The sequence below is a fragment of the Canis aureus genome, unplaced genomic scaffold (assembly GCF_053574225.1).
Source record: "Canis aureus isolate CA01 unplaced genomic scaffold, VMU_Caureus_v.1.0 NW_027326424.1_RagTag, whole genome shotgun sequence".
NCBI classification, from domain to species: Eukaryota; Metazoa; Chordata; class Mammalia; order Carnivora; family Canidae; genus Canis; species Canis aureus.
Genome location: NW_027554415.1, coordinates 149,627 through 169,238, shown reverse-complemented (window position 1 = coordinate 169,238; position 19,612 = coordinate 149,627). Strand labels below are relative to the sequence as shown.

General features: G+C 54.6%; 1 protein-coding gene across 1 annotated transcript in view; it reads right to left on the bottom strand.

Annotated features, from left to right (window-relative positions):
- LOC144309489 (uncharacterized) overlaps positions 1 to 16,486 on the bottom strand; it is a 61,497-nt gene extending 45,011 nt beyond the window's left edge. The window contains exons 1-2 of the mRNA XM_077890580.1: positions 16,479 to 16,486; positions 15,151 to 15,822 (exon numbers count right to left, since the gene is read on the bottom strand). Coding sequence (XP_077746706.1) covers positions 15,151 to 15,822; positions 16,479 to 16,486 — 680 coding nt within the window. The remainder of the gene's footprint in view (positions 1 to 15,150; positions 15,823 to 16,478) is intronic.
- Positions 16,487 to 19,612: the final 3,126 nt, after the last annotated feature.

Genomic DNA, 19,612 nt, shown 5'->3' with positions numbered 1-19,612 from the left:
GTGGGCAGCAGAGGCTCCAGCCTCTCTGCTGTCTCCCCGCTAGGAGGGGGCACCCGTGCGAGACAAGCACTCCGAGGGCACGGGGTACAAGGGGTGCGAGAGGCTCTAACGCACAGCTTCGCTTTGCAGCGCTTCAGGAGCAGCTTTCCAGCCGGAGCCACGTAAAGGGAGCGAGGAACAGCAAAACCCAAACCAAAGCCAGGCCAGGAGGCGAGGGCCCGGCGGCACCAGCACCCTCATGCTGCTGTGACCCCGGCGCCCTCAGCTCCTCCCCTGCACCCCCTTGAGCTGTGCGGGGGGGGGGGGGGGGGTCCTCCTGCTGGGCAGCGGGCAGAGGCTCGAGGCACAGACACTCCCTTGGTGATGGGAGGCCCGGCGCTGTCCTCTCGGCCTACGTCCCAGGTCTGCAGAGCACTCAGTAGCTGTTCAACTAACAAGACTCCAATTCCAACAACCAATCACGGAAACGTCTGGCTTACATGACTGAGTGAAAACATCTCGCCACGCACAACAAAGGCTACGCCCGAGTTATGGCAACGGCCACACGTGAGGGGCCGGGGGTGCCCGCAGACCCCCAGATGGGGTGCATGCACGCAACCTCGCCCAGATGTGCAGGCGCATGCACACAGCTGGGGCCTGGCCCACCAAGTGCACAAGCGTTGCCCTATCCAAATAGGCTGAAGAAAGAAACCAGGGATTCCTCTTGGCACAACCAAGGCGAATCCGCCCAAGGGTTTCTCGGGGCGCTGCAGGGGACAGCCAAGGTGGTTCCAGCAGAGTCACAGCCCACTGTCCCCTGCTGAGAGTCCCCCTAAAGATAAGCTGATAAGATAATGGCCCTGGAGGCTCTCCACTCCCCCCAGCCCAGCCCCACCACAGACCCCTCCTCTGTTTGCTCAGACCCCTGCTCTCAGCACAAAGTCCTTATTGGTCTCCCCGCAGGGGTGAAAATAAAGGGGGTTTTGTCCTTCTCCCCGCGGGTCTGAGTGAGTTTATCTGACGCTGCAGCGGGCTTTGTAAGCTGAGTGTCCCAGGATAAACGCTCCCTTAAGAGTTGCTTGGCTTGGGACAGAGGGACCCTCTCCAGAGGAGAATGGGGAGCTTGTTCCGATGGTCTTTTAATATGGGGGGCGGGGTGTCACGGAGGACAGGCCTCCAGCAGACTCTCACAGAAGGGTCTCTGTCCCGGGGCTACAATGCAGGGAATTCTTAAAGACACAGATGCAGAAAGGAAGAATGATTTTTTTTATTTTTTTTTCCTCCCCTCCTAGGAGGAGGGGAGGGTGAGGAGGGCGGGAAGGAAGAGGGGGTGTGGCGAGGACTTCTCCCTCCCAGAGCAATTCAGGTTATTACCAGGCAGCTCTGCCTCCAGGACAACAGAAATGCAAGCAGGGGGAGCAACCGCTGCAGAGCAGGATTCTGGTGGCGGGGGGGGGGGGCTGTGAGCCCTGCAGCGGGGTCGGCCTCCCAAAGCCAGGTCGGGAACCCCCAGCAAACAGGAATCTCATGTTTTTTCTTAAGATTATATTTACTCATGAGAGACACAGAGAGAGAGGCAGAGACACAGGCAGAGGGAGAAGCAGGCTCCATGCAGGGAGCCCAATGCAGGACTCGATCTCAGGACCCCAGGATCACACCCGGAGCTGCAAGCAGATGCTCAACCACTAGGCCACCCCAGCGTCCCAGAAATCTTATTTTTACCGAAACGAAGGGCCTCCATTCCGTCGTCATACTAAGAGGATCAATCCCTCGAAGGCAGTTTGAGTCCAAATGTTGGCTGTGGAAAGCGGGGAGGCAGGACACCCCCAGGCCCTTCAATAAATAAAATTCTCTCCGGCCCCAGGGCGAGGGGGGTAATTTACTCCCCCCGTTGTTGTTGTTTTTTTTTTTAATAATAAATTTATTTTTTATTGGTATTCAATTTGCCAACATACAGAATAACACCCAGTGCTCATCCCTCGTTGTTTATTATGGCCCAAGGTCACCCTAGCTTACGTCTGAAGACATCCCAAACTATCATCACAAGTGATGTTTTATAAAGAAGGGCCCACGAGACGGCTGCGTGTTATTTCGCTTATAGTTTCACGGAGCCCTTGTCCAGGAAGCTGTGCGGTCCGTACGGCAGAAAGAGCTGGAGCGACGCGTCCGCCAAGAACAATCGGGCGTTTCTTCTTGCCCACCTTGCTCCCGCGCATCTGCCGAAGGCAGCAGGGGAGACAAGGAGACGCCTTCTATGCCGGGATTAATCAAGGAACCGAGTGTACACTCGAAGGTACACAGGCAGGAGGCTGAGGCCCCAAGATGTGGTAAAACCCGTCCAAAGCCACAAGGCAAATTAGTAAAACCAGCCCCCTTGCCGAAGCCACCAATTCTAGGCACAAGGGACGGAAGCGTGCAACGGCCAGGGCCACTTGGAGCAGAGACCTGTAACCCCTCCCCAAACCAAGATGCGTACCCATCTTCCCAACGCAACGTGTCTGGGGGGCCTTGCCAGTCCATGGGTGCAGCACCCAGGGCCACACACAAAGGGCAGAGTGGCGTGGGCCTCTGACCTGTCACCTCCCCAAGATATAAACTGCTTATACCAGAGTCGGCCTCAGGCCAGGTGCCGTGAATGGACGCTTCTGACTGTGCCGAAGGAGAAAAATCCACGTATGTGAACCAATCACCGGTACATGTTACATTGTCAGTCATGCAGACATGAGGGGAAGGGAAAGATTGGGTAAAAGCAAAAACAGAGAGTGAGTTTAACCCGAGGAATGACTGGACAGCAATATTGGATTCTAGGGTTCTTGCCCCCCCTCCCCGTGAGTGTCACTAAGTACAGGGAGAGGGACACAGCCCCTCGGGAAGGTAGTGACTAGCAGGTTGCAGGGAAGAGTGAGGGCTGAGTGAGACGAGCCCACTGCAGACCCCAGGAAGGAGGACCATCGGGGGCACCTCACTGCACCCCAGTGCTGTCTGTCCACTCAGGCCAACAGAGCTCGGGGGGCTGGTTACACTTGCCTGCACGTCCGAGGACACAGGCCACCTTCACATAGTCACCGCACTTAAGCCAATGGAAGCCCAATCTTGCGCTTCCCAAATCCTACCCTCTGCAGCCCAAGCTCTGGGCTTCCGAGAAGAAAACCCAAAGTGGACTGGAGCTCTGGACTAGAAAGTGGAATTTTTTTTCTCCCAAGTTATATCCAGCGACATTGGAGCAGAGAGACAATGGCAGCCGAAGCACATAGAGCCATGAACATGCTCTCCATTTCTGTAATGCTTGCACAGTTTTATTTTTTTTTAAGAATTTATTTATTTATTCATGAGAGACAGAGAGAGAGAGAGAGAGAGGCAGAGACACAGGCAGAGGGAGGAGCAGGCTCCATGCAGGGAGCCCGACATGGGACTCGATTCAGGGTCTCCAGGATCAGGCCCCGGGCCGAAGGCAGTGCTAAACCGCTGAGCCACCCTGGCTGCCCCTGTTTACACAGGTTTTGTTTTGTTTTTTGTTTTTTTTTTCACACAGGTTTTAAGCCAAGAAGAGGCAAGCAAAGAAGTGGGAGGAAGAATCCAAGATTCAGTCCACGCGATCCGCAAACTAGACACACCTCGACTGCCACCCCTCCCCAACCCCAAGGCCACACAGGCTCCATTCTCCACTTTCCCAATGACATCCTGTGAGCAAAGGACAGAGCACGTGGTGGCTAACGGGAGCGCGGCCCAGATGGCCAAGGGTCTCTCACCTGCCCTTAAACCCGGGCGGAGGTGACGTTGGCCCAGCCCTGGACGACTCTGTCCAGTTTCCAAGCACAACATCAGAAGGGCAGGCCGAGCCGCAGGTGTGGTGTGAAAGCTCAGCTCAGCTTTGAGCTCAAGGAGTAAAGCGCACAGAACACCATCCGGGGGATGAAGGGTCACAACCCTTCAACACAGCATTTCCATCGGAGGCCTCCATCGTGGGCCAGTCTGCCTCCCTGTCCCGCTCACACGTGTGCACCCAACCTCATAAGGTTCCTCTAGCGAGGATGCTAGACCACCCCTGAATCACCGCTCTAAATGCCAACGATCGCAGGAGATGGAAAATGCGACAGGACTCCACCTGGGCGGGCCGAGGCCTGAGCATCCCTCCCGGGATTTCAACAACACGGGGACTGATGACGTCGACGCACGCCCGGGACACGGGCATCTCCTAAGTGCACAGACTCAGGACAATACTGGAGGGAAATGCAGGGGTTTAAAAACGAAATAGACCTGCGTCCGGATCCCGACTCCACCCTTGCCAGTCGGGAGCTGGTGCGCAATGACTTGTAGCTCTTCCAGCGGGATTTTACACCTGCAGGGAGCAACGGGAGGATGGCAAGACAGGAGGGGGAAGGCGAGGAAAGGCCTGGAACCCGGGGAGCAGTTAGTGATCGTGTTTTCCTCGGGGTAACTCTAGATGAACCTTTCCATTAATTTGGTGTAAATTTGTTTTAACTCTTGACTTCACTGAGAAGGGAGAAGGAAACGCTGTTTTAAACTTGTCCGTGGTAAGGAGGAAGAGGGGAAGGATGAATCATCGCTATCGAGATGTTATCAAGTCCATGTGTGACTTTTGGCATTTTCCAAAAGAAGCTGGGACGCAAGCTGGCAGCCAGAAGCCAGGTGGATGCCGTCATGTGCCAACCTGGAAGCAGATCAAGGTTGGGCTCCAGGAGGGCAGGGTGACTTCGGACAAGTGACTTAACTCTTGGGAGTCTCAGCTTGCCCATCGATTAAATGGGGGCAATACTGAACGGAGCAGCTAGCACACGTCCTAGGACATGCATCACTTGAAGACACGACAATCACCCCTCTCCTCCACTGCACCACCCTTCCTAAAGAGGCTATTCACATTCCAGCTTCAGAGCAGAAATAATTTATCGCCATGATAATGAACCTTTTTCCTCGCAATAACAAATGAGGCCAGCTGGGAGCACCTGCCAGGACAGCATGGCTGCCTTTAAGAGCTCACACGACCCATGAGCATGAGTCACTGCTCCCCAGACAAAGCCTACCTGTGTAATGTGCGGACAAAGCAAGCAAGGAGGGCCCCCACCTGGAGCTCAACAGCCTGGAGAGCAAAGCCATCCCTCTAACACGGAGCCCCCAGAAGCTGGGCCACAAGCTGGCACCTGTACCTGTGAACACATTGGAGCCATCTACATCAGTCTACGTGTGTGGCTGCTCCAGGTCGAGCCCTCTGTCTGGTCTGACTGGGTGCTCAGTCTCCTCCCCAGGAGCTCAGCGAGAAGCCTGTACAAACCCACTAGCCCCTGTTCCCATCACTGGGCTTTTCACACCAGGAATAGGACAGGATTTGCCTCTGCCAGGTAGGCCAGGAGCAACATCCCTAGTCTGGAGGTGCTCAGAATGGGGGAAGGTGTTTTCCTTCATTTTAAAGGAATCTCAGGCAAGAGCTGCCATTCCAAGCATCAACTGGCTATGCAGGTAACAGCCCTTTCATGCAGGTAAATGAAAACCCAGCCGTGAGTGATCCCCTGCAAGGCTGGTCTTGGAGATCCCAGAGCCAAAGCCCTAGCTCCCTGATGGAGCAAGATGATGTCCCCTGAAAAAAAACAGACTCTCGGGTTCAGAGACTCAGAGGAGGGAAGAACTGGTAAGGTTCATCCATTTGCCACCTGTCACTGAGCATTACCATACCTTTCCACCCTCCTACGTCCCTAGCTAGACAGTGGGAAACACAATCAATTCCCTGCCCACCATTCATTCTGGTGGATTATCCACTGATCCAATTCATTCGTAGCAAATCTGATATTTCTCTGTATCCCGCCCTGCTCCTAAGGCCCTAATTTCCGTCTGCACATCCCAGTGGCTCTGGGGAGGGAAGCTGCCTCGACCCACAGATCAGCTGTGAGGCATGTGACCAAGGACAGCTAATCAGGGCATCCCACCTCTTGGCACACGGATGGATCACCTCCCAGGGGTGAGCTCCCACAGGGTCAGCCCTCTGGAAAGCTGCGATCAAGGCATTCTCTTACTCTGCGTCTGTGGAGGCAGGGGTCTGCAAATACTCCTGCCGTTCTGCTTCTACTGGGAAAGTAAAACACAAGAATGAAACGAATTGGAGAAGAGCACCTAGGTGGCCCAGTGGCTGAGCGTCTGCCTTTGGCTCAGGTCGTGATCCCAGGGTCCTGGGATCGAGTCCTGCATCAGGCTCCTTGCAGGGATCCTGCTTCTCCCTCTGCCTGTGTCTCTGCCTCTCTCTGTGTGTCTCTCATAAATAAATACATAAAATCTTGAAAACAGATAAAAAAGGAAAAAAAAAGAATTGGAAAAAAAAAAAAACCAGAGAGCCCAATCACCCCCCAAATCACCCAAAAGCATAATGCATAGACTCTCCAGTCAAATTAACAACCCAAAACTTGATTATTTAAGCCCATTAGAATTGGTTTCTCTGCAATTTGCAACCAAAATCACTCAACCTAAAAATAGATTCGTTTTTTAATGAATGAGGAATAGAGCCCAGAGGGGCCCGGTGACTCATACAATGTCACAAAGATGTTGGTGACCGGGCCAGGATGGGACCCCAGGGTTGGGCACGTGTTAAGACCCGAGTCTGAACCACGGCTCCATCCTGCAAAGCTCTGGCGTCTTAAGGACATTGCTTAAAGTCTCTAAACCTTTTAAACCTCTGATGTCAGAGATGATGATGCCCACCCACAAGCAGGCCTATGAGGATGAAGAAAGAGACGCTGGAGCCATCTGCTCCCAGCCTGCAGAAGGCGGGCTTCTCTCTCCTTCCCGACGTAACACTGCTGCTCTGGCAGCCGGCACGGGTTGGCGGCTGTATTTGTTGAACCCTCATCCAGGGAGGCAGAAGGAACAGGGCAAAGGCCTGCTTTAGGGCACAGGTGATATCAAATGGCCATTCTGACCACCACCCATGAAGGCAGCCACACAGGCATCTTCCCCAAGTCATCTTCCCCTACAGACAGATGCCAGGATGACCAGGACAGAGAGAAAGAATCTGGAAACGAGGAAAGGCTTTAATTCAAGTACAACATGAGGCGGGTGGAGGAGGAGGACAGGATACAAACAGGTCAGTGGAAAGTGACCAGAAAACAATTCCGGGAAAGGCGGAAAAGCCCAGTGGCCAGGGTGGAATTAGAAACTGGGACCATCTCAGCTCTTTGGTTAACCACATTCCTGGTTTCTACTTAAGAAATTTAATTAAAAACCCAAACATCTAAATTTCCCAGCTGGCTTGCCAGGGGCCACGGATGCCCTCAGATTCAGAGAAGCCTCCGCCAGGGTGACCCTGGGGCCACTAGACGTGTCCTGTGTGAAGTCAGAGGAGGAAGGGGTCACAGGCCGGGGCCGGGGTGGGGCGATGCCATAGGCAGGCACCTCCTCCCTTTCCCTCCGAGAGAGAAGAAAGCCTCCTCCTCGAGCTTGGGAGCACCCTGTTCTTTCACCCCATCCACAGGAGTAAGAACTTTGGTTCTTGTTGCTTCGTTTTAAAAAATAAAAAGAAACATCAGAATGGAAAAAAAAAAAAATTGAAATGAACTAGAACCACATTCATGATGCTTCCAGGGACACGAGGTCGCTTTCTGTCTGCAGACACAATCGGTCCCCAGGCCACTAAGACCACTTCCTGCAAACACCTAACCCCCGCTGAGGCTGGATGCACGCTGGGGATGTCCAATAACCAGCCGGAAAAGAGTGAGCTTTGGGGGATCACACACAGTTTCAGGAAAAAAAAACCCGAAGAGGGAGCTGGGCAGCTGGGCATTCTGACCCAGCCTCGAACCAGGGCTCTCCACGGGAGCCGAGACGGAGATCTATCACGGCACCACGGTGCTCCAAAAGATGTTTCTTAACCCATGTGGCTGTGCAGAAGAGTTTCATAGAAAAGTTAATTTTTTTTCCCAAAAACAAAACAAAACAAAAAACCACGGCCAGCAAACTTCATATATGAAATCTGGCCACCTAAAGAAGGCTCCCCCTGGAGTTCCCTCCAATGGAGACACCAATCTCCATCTTCCCAGCACCCACCCCCACCCCCATTGTACCAACACTTCCAAAATCCTCCCTGTGCACGGTGTGTGCCAGGTGAGGAGTCAGGAGCTGGCTCCTCTGGGTCAGTGTCCACCTCCGGCACATCCTTCCCTCACCTGTGCCTTGATAACCTCTTCCGTAAAATGGGGAGGACACCTGGCTGTTTCGCCGGGTTGGGGGTGGTACCAGACGCGACAGGGACACAAAACCACTTGTAAAAACTCCCATGGCAAATAATCAGGATGGAAAGAACTCACTAGATCATCAATCCTTTTAATGCACAAAGCCGACTTCGGCCGAGCGCTGCCCACGTAAACCCCACTGCTCCTCATTTCCCCGGGGTGCTTAGCTCCCAGGGAAGATTCTCCCTGGGAGAGAAAAGGAGATCCACAGGCATCCCCGAGTGTAAAACCAGGGTGGGAAACATTCTCACCGTGGGGGTCGACCTGCCTTTATAATTAAAGTGCCACTTCACACTCGGTGGGATGGCTGTGATCAAAAACAAAAGCCAGGGAGTGAGTGGGGAAATCCAAACTTTTCTGCCTCACTGCTGGTGGAATGTGAAATTCTGCAGCTGCTTTGGAAAACAATCCGATGGTTTCTCAAAAAAAAAAAAAAAAGAAAAAAAAAAGTAAAAGAAAAAAATCACACATGAGATGACCCTAGAGTCCAGCAACCCCACTTCTGGGCATAGGCACAGAAGACCTGAAAGCGGGGACACCAACAGGTTATTTGCACACCCATGGTCAGGGCGGCAGTGGTCACAGTGGCCACGAGGCGGAAGCAAATCCAAGTGCCCATCGATGGACGGGTGGATAAACAAAATGCGGTCTCCGCACGGTGGGAAGGTTTTAAGCTTTAAAATGGAAAAGAATTGGGACACCTGTTACAACATGGGCCAACCTGGGGGACGTGATGCTCAGTGACGTAAGGCAGACACGGGAAGGACAAATGCTCGGTCCCCGCACTTCCGCAAGGTCCCTATCGATGGAGACACCAGAATGGTGGCCGCTGGGGTGTGAGACAGGGGGACAGGGAGTTGGTGTTGGGAGGGCAGAGAGTCTCAGTCGGGGTCGGGGCTGCTCACCAAGCTCTGGAGACAGATGGATGGTGGCAGGACGGAGAGGCAGCGTGAGCGCCGTTAATCGCACCCATAAGAAATGGTTACCCTGGTAAAATCTGCCACCATAACAAACAAAAGGTGAAAAATGTTTAAATTAGCTAAGGGAGGGGGACGCCTGGGTGGCTCAGTGGTTGAGTGTCTGCCTTCGGCCCAGGGCGTGATCCCGGGGTCCCGGGATCGAGTCCTGCATCGGGCTCCTTGCAGGGATCCTGCTTCTCCCTCTGCCTCTGTCTCTGCCTCTCTCATGAATAAATACATAAAATCTTTAAAAAAAAAATGAGCTAAGACAGGAAGGTAGGACAGCCGAAACAGTCATGGTCCCGGGAGCTCCTGAGGCCTTCACCCACACGCTGAAGGTTGGGCCCCCGAAGGCCAGGCTCTCGGAGACCCTCCCTTCCACACCCAAGAAGCGCCGCAGAACCTTCCTCCGCAAAGTCAGCGAAATCAAGCGCTTCCCGCCAACCCGAAGGCCACGGGAGAAGGCGGCAAGGGGCTGCGGCAGTGTCCAAGGAGGCGTCCAGCAGGCACTCAGCACCTGCAGAAGTTGGGAGGGAGGCAGGGCGTGTGCTGGCGAATGACGGGCCACGCGCCGACGGTGAGGGTAATGGGACAGGACGGTCCCTCGGTGGCTCCAGCCGGGCGCGGGCTGACACGGGGGATCTCGGGCCGGCGGAGACGCTCCGTCCTGCCCCGTCCCTCTCAGGCTTCCCGGCCAGCCCAAGGAAAGCACAGACCACTCTAAAGTGGGACAAGGTCACCCTGCAGGACATGCAAGGGGGTGGAGACCACACCACCAGCTCCCGTAAGGGCCATTTCCCAAACGACGGTGGGGCCTGGCGAGGCGGTGGGCCAGGAGGGTTGGGGGGGGGGGGAAGCTCACAGACCCCAGGGGGAGACTGAAGGTCTGACTCATCTCTACGGACCCAGAACGTTATCATCCGTCCCAACGCAGCCACTTCTGTCTCAACCAACTGCAAAAAAAACACCTGGTTTCGAGATTTCTATGTGAAAACCTGTACCAACAAACCAAATGCGGGAGGAGGCGATGATTCACATCACAAACAGAATGCTTAGACAGAAACCAGCCTTTTCAGCATTCCTGCGCTTGGATGCTTCCTCCAGGCCTTTCGCATGTCATGTGACCGACCACGATTGGTTCCGTACAGACCTTTCTCCAGGTGCAAACCTAGTCCGCAAAGCACGTGATTCTGAACAGGGCGTCTCTAGCCAACGACACGGATCAAAGTGAGCACATTCGTCCAGGACCTTTGTCTTGCTCGTGGAAAGTGAGCTGGGAGCATGTGCCACATGAAGAACGGGGGCTACCTGGCCGCGGAGGACCCCGACCAGCTCCGTGGGGACGGTGGACATTGCCTAAGACGACAACGTCCAGAAACAGGAGGAGCAGTGGTCTGCGTGGGCCCGACTAACAGAAGCAGCGGGAAGCTGCCTATCGCGGGGCCTCTTCTTCCAAGCTCCCCGGGAACTCGCAAACCCAGGGGTAGAGCCTGCAGATCTAAGTCGTCCCCAAAACCCACAACTGCCCAACCTTTATCATCCAAACACAGCCATTCCTGTCCTAACCAAGCACAAAGGATACCTGATTGCCAAGACTCAGATTTCAAAAGATGTACCTACAAACCAAATAAGTGCACGTGAGGGCCCCAGCCCGGTGGAGGTAGGCCTGGAAGGCTTCCTGGAAGAGAGAAAAGATGGTTTTATGGCTGGGTAAGCTTCAGCGGGGAGGAAAGTCTCAATGCAGGGTTTTGCTGGCCAAGAAATCAGTCAACACCCTGATCCTTAAAGTGTCCATCTGTACTGGAATGGCCTGGGGAGCCTGTCAAAAATGCAGACCCCCAGCCCCCACACATACCCAAACAGAGCCTCTAAGGCAGGGGAGGGCAGGATGGCTGCTGAGTGCTCATGAAGAGTACTCCTTCTTCTCAAGTTCCCCAGGCAATCCGTTCTCGTGCAAACCACAACTTGGGGAGACTGGGGGAGCGGCCCAGCGAACAGTCTGGACCGGGCCCACGTCCAGCTAGGGGACAGCAGAGGCTCCTGAGAAGGGAGGGCCCACAAGGAGTCACTGAGGAGAGGGACAAGGCAGGTGTAGACAGAAGAAGCTGTTCCAGAAGTAGAGGCAACATCCCCAGCCCGTCTCCCACCAAGACTTCCTGTTATGCTCCTCGCTGAGCTGCCGGGTTACGGAAACCGTCTGGGCCCGTGTGTGCGCACCGGGGATGGTGGGGGGGGGGGGGACGGGGAAGGAGAGGATGAGTATCCTCCAGAGCTCAGGAGGTCTAATAGGAAGGCGGGAAGGGCTTCAAAGAGGAGGAGAAACATCCACGCTAGGCGACCAGACCCCCAACAACACCCCCAAAACTCTCTCTGGACAACTGAAGTCTGTTGTGTGGAGACTCAAGTAACTCAAAACTTCCTGATCCCGAACAAACATCACCTCCACTCGCTCTGGGCAGCCGCCCCCAGCAGGAGGGGACGGCCCTAACTCGAGCATACGTAGGCTGTTGATGACACTGAGGCTAACGTGGTCTCTGCTGGAGGCGCAGAAGGGCCTCTGCCGTGGGCTTCCTCACTGAACGCAGGTCTTCCTTCTCTCATGCAAGGACACTCGGGCCTCCATCCACATCAGCCACTTCCAAAACCCCTTCGGGCTGGCTCTCCGCAGCCCTCTTGGGTGAAAGAAGCCCCCTAAAGAAAAGGGGGATCACTCCCTGGCCCTTGGGGCTGGGCAATCCCCAAAATCCAGTCCGAGGTAAGAGTAGAACCCATTGTTCCTTCAAACCTGCCAAGATAACCAGGAAACACGGCCTCTGCTGGGTCTGCACACTTAGCAGCCCGGCACACCTGCTACTCGGGCCGGCGTGAGTCACCCACACAGGCATTGCACGCCGGACTTGTCAGCAGCGGATTCGGTGCTTGGCGGCTCGCTCTCACGCACACCGGATGTCATCCATCCACCTACCCCTTGGAAGACGTGTCCGGACAGATCAGGCTATAACCCAATTTTTACTCAACGACTCACTCCCAGTGGAGGTGTCGGGGGAAGGAAGGAGGGGTACACAGAGAAGTTTCCTGCCATTCCCGGCGGGGGCTCCCCTTTCCTCTGGGCCCCGTCGGGTCTCAGCGGCTCCGCTGGCCATAAATAGGGAGGGACGAGGGGCAAGTCAACCTGGGCAAGAAAGTGGAAGAAGTCTCGACTCAAAAACCTTCTCCGGAATAAAGACGCTCTGCTGAGCTGAATAAGGCCTAGTGTTCTCCTGTACAGCGCAGCGTCCACAGTTAACAATACTGCATTGTACACTTAAACATTTGCTAAGAGGGAAGATCTTCTGGTAAGTGCTCTTATCAACAAAATAATAATGATAATAAAGAGGGTGGGAGGGAACTTTTGGAGGCCACGCAGGTTTATGGCCTAGGCTGTGGTCAGGGTCTCACGGTGTACACTCATTACCGAGCTCATCAAGTTGTATACGTTAAATTCGCACAGCTTTGTGTATGTCAATCACACCTCAATAAAATGGTTTAGGAAAAAAAAACAAAGAGGAAGAAGAGCATCTCCTGAATCCCTCTCAACTCCCGCTTTTTTTTGTTACGTCAGAATTTTCTGCAATGCAAGATTCTGAATCGGCTCCTGAGCCCGGTAAAGGACATCAGCGGGACCTTAGGAGAAATCGGAATAAGGCCCAAAGAGGAGTTCAAAGTAGTCTGTGAATGTTAATCCCCTGGCTCTGACCACCTCGCTGTGGGTATGAAAAATGTTAACATTCAGGGAAGCTGGGTAAAGAGTATAGGGGAACTCCGTGTACTATTTTTGTGACTTTCCTGTAAATCTAGATCTCTATCAAAATCAAAAGTGAATTCTTTAAAAAAAAAAAAAAAAAAGGACAGCAGTTTTAATCCAGCCGCCTACTAAATCTTCACCTGTGGCCTTGCTAAAATAATTTACAAGGTAGTCGTGGACGCAAAGCATAAGTTACTCTCATGCCAATGCTGGCCTCAGGAAAACCGAAATGAACGAAACACTGCATTTACTCAGCAAGTGTCTTCCCAGCGCCCACTGTCTTCTGGCTCCCAGGTGCCAGAAGGTGTGTGACGGATTAAGTGGGGATCTCTTCCTCCAAGCCCAGCTCCGAAATGTCCACCCAGAGGGGCATTTCTCCAGCTTCAGACATGACTCTGACTTAAAGCAAAGACAGTGATTTCTGGTAATTTTCCAAAGGAAATAATCCAAAGGGTGGACAAAGCTTTGTGTAGAAAAGATGCTCACCGAGGCTCTACTTCTAAGGGTAAACATCTAGAAATACCTTCGTGTCCAACAAGAGGGGAATTGTCAGATTAGGATTTGATGCCGGCAGAGGAATACAGCCATTACCTGGGGAACTGTTCAAGCAAAATCGAGAGGAAAAAAGCAGTAAACAAAGTGTATACATTGCAGGGCTTCAGCAATGAGGAAATGCATCAAACTGCCAGCACTACTGGAACTGAGTATTTTTTTCCTGCTTTTTACACTTTTTTTGTGGTTTTCTTTTACATTTTAAAGACTTTTTTAAATTTATTCACTTGAGAGAGAGAGAGAGAGAAAGGCAGACAGAGCCCCAGCAGGGGGAGAGGCAGAGGAATAGGGAGAAGCAGACCCCACACTGAGCAGGGAGCCCGATGTGGGGCTCGATCCCAGGACCCCGAGATCATGACCTGAGCTGAAGGCAGACCCTTCAGCGACGGAGCCACCCAAGCCCTCCAAAGAAGAGAGAGAACACGGAATACTTTTAAAATCGAGTGAGGTGCAGAGGTGGAGCTGTGCGTGAATGGTGGGACAGTTTAATATTTCCTCTCTGGGGGCGGCAGGAGGCTGCCAGGGGGAGAGGGTGGGTATAAAGGCCACAGGAAAAGGTGCTGCGTCAACCTGAGCATTTCCAGGGACCTGGGTGCAGCCAGAGGCACAGGCTCCAGGGGGGAGGGGACAATACTAACACAGACCACCTCTTCTCCTCCTGCGGTGCCTGGCCCTCCCTCCTTCCCCCCACCCCCAGCAGGTGCTCACTGGAGGCACAGCACCTGAGAACACCCCCAGGGAGGCCCCCTTGACAGCTTCCAGAAGTTGTCTTTGCAGGAGGGACTTCTGGGCTGGAAATGGATCATCAGGGACAGGCTGCCAAGGTTGGGGGGGGGGGGGAGTGAATCCCACATCTGGGAAAGCATCACCAGGAAGCCCATCTTCCGGGTTGGGGGGGGGGTGTCCTGGAGTTGAGCCCTAGTGGCAAGGAGGGAGAAGGTAAAGGAGACCCCCGCTTCTCTGCACATCAAGACGGACTAGCTCAGTCATTCATTCAACAAACATCTATTGGGTCGCCCACTCAGTGACAGGCACGGGAGCTGCCCCAAACCGTGGCCTGGGCGGCCGACACAAAAGGACAAGGAGAGGATGCGGCTATAGATTAAAACTGGTTTGCTTTTAGCTCAGGGTTCAAGACTAAGCCCCCTCCCCACGCTGACCTGGAACCCGGTGCATGCACGGCGGACGGTGGACGCGGTGCCCCGGGATCCTGCCGTCTCCCATCCTTCGGGAAGCCTTGCCCACAGCACCCTGGGTGGGTGGCCCTGCAGTTAAGCCGCTCACCCAAGGCCCGGCCACAGGGACCTGGGGAGACGCCGCAGCCCCCACGCAGCCCGCCGCAGTCTGGGTCGGCGAGGCGGCAGCGCTCCCTCCCGGGGTAACGGGCCCCGGGGCGGCCACGAGGGCGGAGGTTAGGGCGACGGGCCCCCCACCCCCACCCCCACCCCCACCCCGGCGGAGGGTCTGTCCCGCGGGGGGCCGCCCGGAGGGGGGCCGAGGGGATGTCTCTGCGGAGATGTCAGTGCGAGAGCAGAAATTTCCGTGCAAACCCCAAGAGCTCCAGAAAGCGGCGCGGGGGGGAGGGGGGGGGCGGGGAGAGAGGAGCGCACCAAACCCCCTCCCTCGAAACGCAGGGAACACTTACCTGCCAGGTATGCGCCCCGACTGCCAGGTGGAAGGAAGCAAGCCCAGGACGCAGACGAGGTCGCGGGGGTGGGGGTCGTCTGAGCCCGGCTGATGCACACCAAGTAATCCACGGTGGGGGGTCCGGAGCCCCTCGCCCCATTCCCCGCACTTTCCACCCGAGGCCAGCCCCGGGCTGCGCGCTCCGGCCGCGCGGAGATGGCGGGAGCTCGCCGCGGGGGTTCCCAAGTGCCGCGTCCCGGAGCTCCAGGGCGCGCAGCCCCGACGCCGCGCCTCGCCTTTCTTTGCTGCGCAACGCCGGCGCGAGCCCGAGGTCCCCGCCGGCATCCCCTCTGCAGGCCCGGACAGCGCCCGGGGCAGCTCGGCCCGCGGCCCGGAGCTCGTAGGTGCGCGGGGCCGGGGAGGCGGAGGGAGAAGCGCGGAGCGGCGGGCGGGCGAGCGGGTGAGCGGGCGAGCAGCAGCCTCCTCCGACCCCGGCAACCCCGCGCGCGCCCGCGCCGCCTCCGCGCTCTGCCCGCCGCCGGGCCATTCGGCCCTTATATACCAGCCGGCCCGGGGCGTGGCCGGGGCGTGGCCGAGGCGGGTGGGGGCGTGGTCTGGGCGTGGCCTGAGCGGGGCAGCCAGGGAGCCGCACTGCTTCCTGGGAACTGTAGTTCCCTCCACCCCATCCCAGCTAGTGCACAACAGCTGTTGGCATGGTTGCCGCTCGCCCTCAACAGCGGTGCCCCCTTGCGCCCTCCCTTCGCAGGGAAGGCTGGGATTCCCGCCTCGCTGTCAACTCCGTTAGATCTAGGCTGGTCCTTGATGCACAAGGTGGGGGACCTCAAGCCCCCTAAACGCCTCCCGCGATGACAAGCCTGGAGTCCGACAAACCGAGCTAGGTTGCAGTCCCAGCCTGCCATGAGCCGCCCGTGTGACCTTCAAGGAAGCGTGTGACCTGCGAGGCTGCAGAAACTGAAGTCTGATCAAGAGCATGGCAGCTCCTCAGATTCTTCATCGGAAGCAAAGGATATTAGAGTTTGCTTCCACCGGGTTGTAGAGGGAGGTGACCCCTGCACAACGCGGCCTGATCTCTCCGCCTCTAACACGAACTGTAATTCTCTAACGCTTGTTAAGTGCTGGGCAATTTTGGTTTCGGGGTTCCGCTCCTGCAAACCAAATGCCACCTTGGGACCCTCCTAGAATAAAATTCTGGAGCTGCCATGGCCTTCATCAGGCTTCAGTTTCTGCAGCCTTCTCCTGGTGTATGGGACACCTGAGCAGCTGCACACCCTGGGAGCCAAAGGCGGAGTCTTCCCTCAAGGAGCGCACAGTCAAGTGAGAGGCGACAGCGACATCGCAGTAACTATGTGGACACGCAAGGGGCTGTATGGACCAGGGCACCTAACTGTGCATGGTGGGGGGGCATGCCAAGGCAGCCAGAGGGCTGGTGTCTGAGTGGAATCTGGAAGGAATGGGTAGGAAGTAGCCAAAGAGACACGAAACAACAAAGGCAGGCAGACAGCTGGCTGTGCGGAGAAACTGTGAGGGTATAAAAGAAGGAAACGGGGAGGGAGACTCACTGCAGAGGAGGGGAAGGGTCTTGTATTAATTTCCTAGGGCTGCTGTACAAACTGGGTGGCTTAGAGTGACAGATGTTTATCATCTCAGAGTCCTGGAGGATTGTTACAGTTTTGCATACGTGGGTTCCTATCCACACACATTCCTCCAGACAATGACCCCCCAGCAGTAATGAGCATTAGATCTGTGGTTTGTTTCTCATACCGCTGTCCAATAAGAGGAACCAGGGCTCCTCAGAGAAATGGCTGGTTTTAGGATTGGGGTAGGAAATATACAAGATGAGCCTGGAGCATCTGGAGTGCCAGAAAGTAAGAAAGTGTGAACACACACACACACGTGCACATGTATACACACACACCCTCACATACAAGGATAAGGGTGCATCAAAGGCATACAGAATCCCTATGAATTCGGCCTGAGATTTAAAGAGAGACCAGCTGGAACGCTACAGTGAGAAGAGTTCGTGCATCTATCAAGGTAGGAAGACGGGGAAAAAGAAATAAAGAAACAAAGGCCTCCAAGGGGGAGGGGCCCCGCGAGGAGCCGGGCTGAGGCCGGGGCGAGTGTCCCCAGGACAGGAGAGCCCCGTCCCGGAGGAGCAGGAGCTGCACCGACCTTCCCGGGCGGAAAGGGGCTCGCAGGGAGTTGGAGCAGGACCCAGGAGGGCGAGGATGCCCTCGGGCTCCCCGGGACAGTAACAGCAACTGCGCGCCCAGGAGAGTGCGCCGAGCTCCCTAAGGGCTGCAGCGCGCACGGCGGGACCCGGCGGGACCGGCGGGACCCGGAGCAGCTCGGGGGGCTCGGGCGGCGGCTCCGCGGAGGGGGCTGCGCGGCCCCAGGAGCAGCTCGGAGGGGCTCGGGCAGAGGAAGAGGCTCCGTGCAGAGGGGCCTGCGCGGTTCCAGGAGCAGCTCGGAGGGGCTTGGGCGGCAGCTCCGCGGAAGGGGCTGCGCGGCCCGGGAGCGCGAATCCACCAGCGCAGGCTCCGGAGCACAGGGCGCCGGGACACAGCCCAGGATCCGGCCTCCCCCGGGACAGGCAGAGGCCGGGAGGGCCCAGGACAGCAAGGACGCTCCTGCCCCAGCTGAGCAGATCAGCGGCCCCGCCCCGGAGCCTCCAGGCCCTGCAGACGGAGTTCCTGCCGGAGCTGAATCCAGGTTTCCAGAGCTGCCTCCCCACTGGGGCTGTTCCTCCTGCGGCCTCAGGGGGTAAACAACCCCCACTGAGCCCTGCACCAGGCAGGGGCACAGCAGCTCCCCCAACTGCTAACACCTGAGAATCAGCACAACAGGCCCCTCCCCCAGAACACCAGCTGACTGACAACTTCCAGGAGAAGCCAAGGGACTTAAAGAACACAGAATCAGAAGATACTCCCCGGTGGTTCTTTTTTTGTTTGTTTGTTTTTGTTTTTGTTTTTGTTTTTGTTTTGTTTTGCTTTTTGATTTGTTTCCTTCCCCCACCACCTTTTTTTCTCCTTTCTTTTTCTTTCTCTTTTTCTTCTTTTCTTTTTTTTTTTCGTTTTTTTTCTTTTTCTTCCCTTTTTTTTTCTCTTTCTCTTTTCTTTCCTTCTTTCTCTCCTCTCTTTTTCTCTTTTTCCCAATACAACTTACTTTTGGCCACTCTGCACTGAGCAAAATGACTAGAAGGAAAACCTCACCTCAAAAGAAAGAATCAGAAACAGTCCTCTCTCCCACAGAGTTACAAAATCTGGATTACAATTCAATGTCAGAAAGCCAATTCAGAAGCACTATTATACAGCTACTGGTGGCTCTAGAAAAAAGTATAAAGGACTCAAGAGACTTCATGACTGCAGAATTTAGAGCTAATCAGGCAGAAATTAAAAATCAATTGAATGAGATGCAATCCAAACTAGAAGTCCTAACGACGAGGGTTAACGAGGTGGAAGAACGAGTGAGTGACCTAGAAGACAAGTTGATAGCAAAGAGGGAAACTGAGGAAAAAAGAGACAAACAATTAAAAGACCATGAAGATAGATTAAGGGAAATAAACGACAGCCTGAGGAAGAAAAACCTACGTTTAATTGGGGTTCCCGAGGGCGCCGAAAGGGACAGAGGGCCAGAATATGTATTTGAACAAATTCTAGCTGAAAACTTTCCTAATCTGGGAAGGGAAACAGGCATTCAGATCCAGGAAATAGAGAGATCCCCCCCTAAAATCAATAAAAACCGTTCAACACCTCGACATTTAATTGTGAAGCTTGCAAATTCCAAAGATAAAGAGAAGATCCTTAAAGCAGCAAGAGACAAGAAATCCCTGACTTTTATGGGGAGGAGTATTAGGGTAACAGCAGACCTCTCCACAGAGACCTGGCAGGCCAGAAAGGGCTGGCAGGATATATTCAGGGTCCTAAATGAGAAGAACATGCAACCAAGAATACTTTATCCAGCAAGGCTCTCATTCAAAATGGAAGGAGAGATAAAGAGCTTCCAAGACAGGCAGCAACTAAAAGAATATGTGACCTCCAAACCAGCTCTGCAAGAAATTTTAAGGGGGACTCTTAAAATTCCCCTTTAAGAAGAAGTTCAGTGGAACAGTCCACAAAAACAAAGACTGAATAGATATCATGATGACACTAAACTCATATCTCTCAATAGTAACTCTGAATGTGAACGGGCTTAATGACCCCATCAAAAGGCGCAGGGTTTCAGACTGGATAAAAAAACAGGACCCATCTATTTGCTGTCTACAAGAGACTCATTTTAGACAGAAGGACACCTACAGCCTGAAAATAAAAGGTTGGAGAACCATTTACCATTCGAATGGTCCTCAAAAGAAAGCAGGGGTAGCCATCCTTATATCAGATAAACTAAAATTTACCCCAAAGACTGTAGTGAGAGATGAAGAGGGACACTATATCATACTTAAAGGATCTATTCAACAAGAG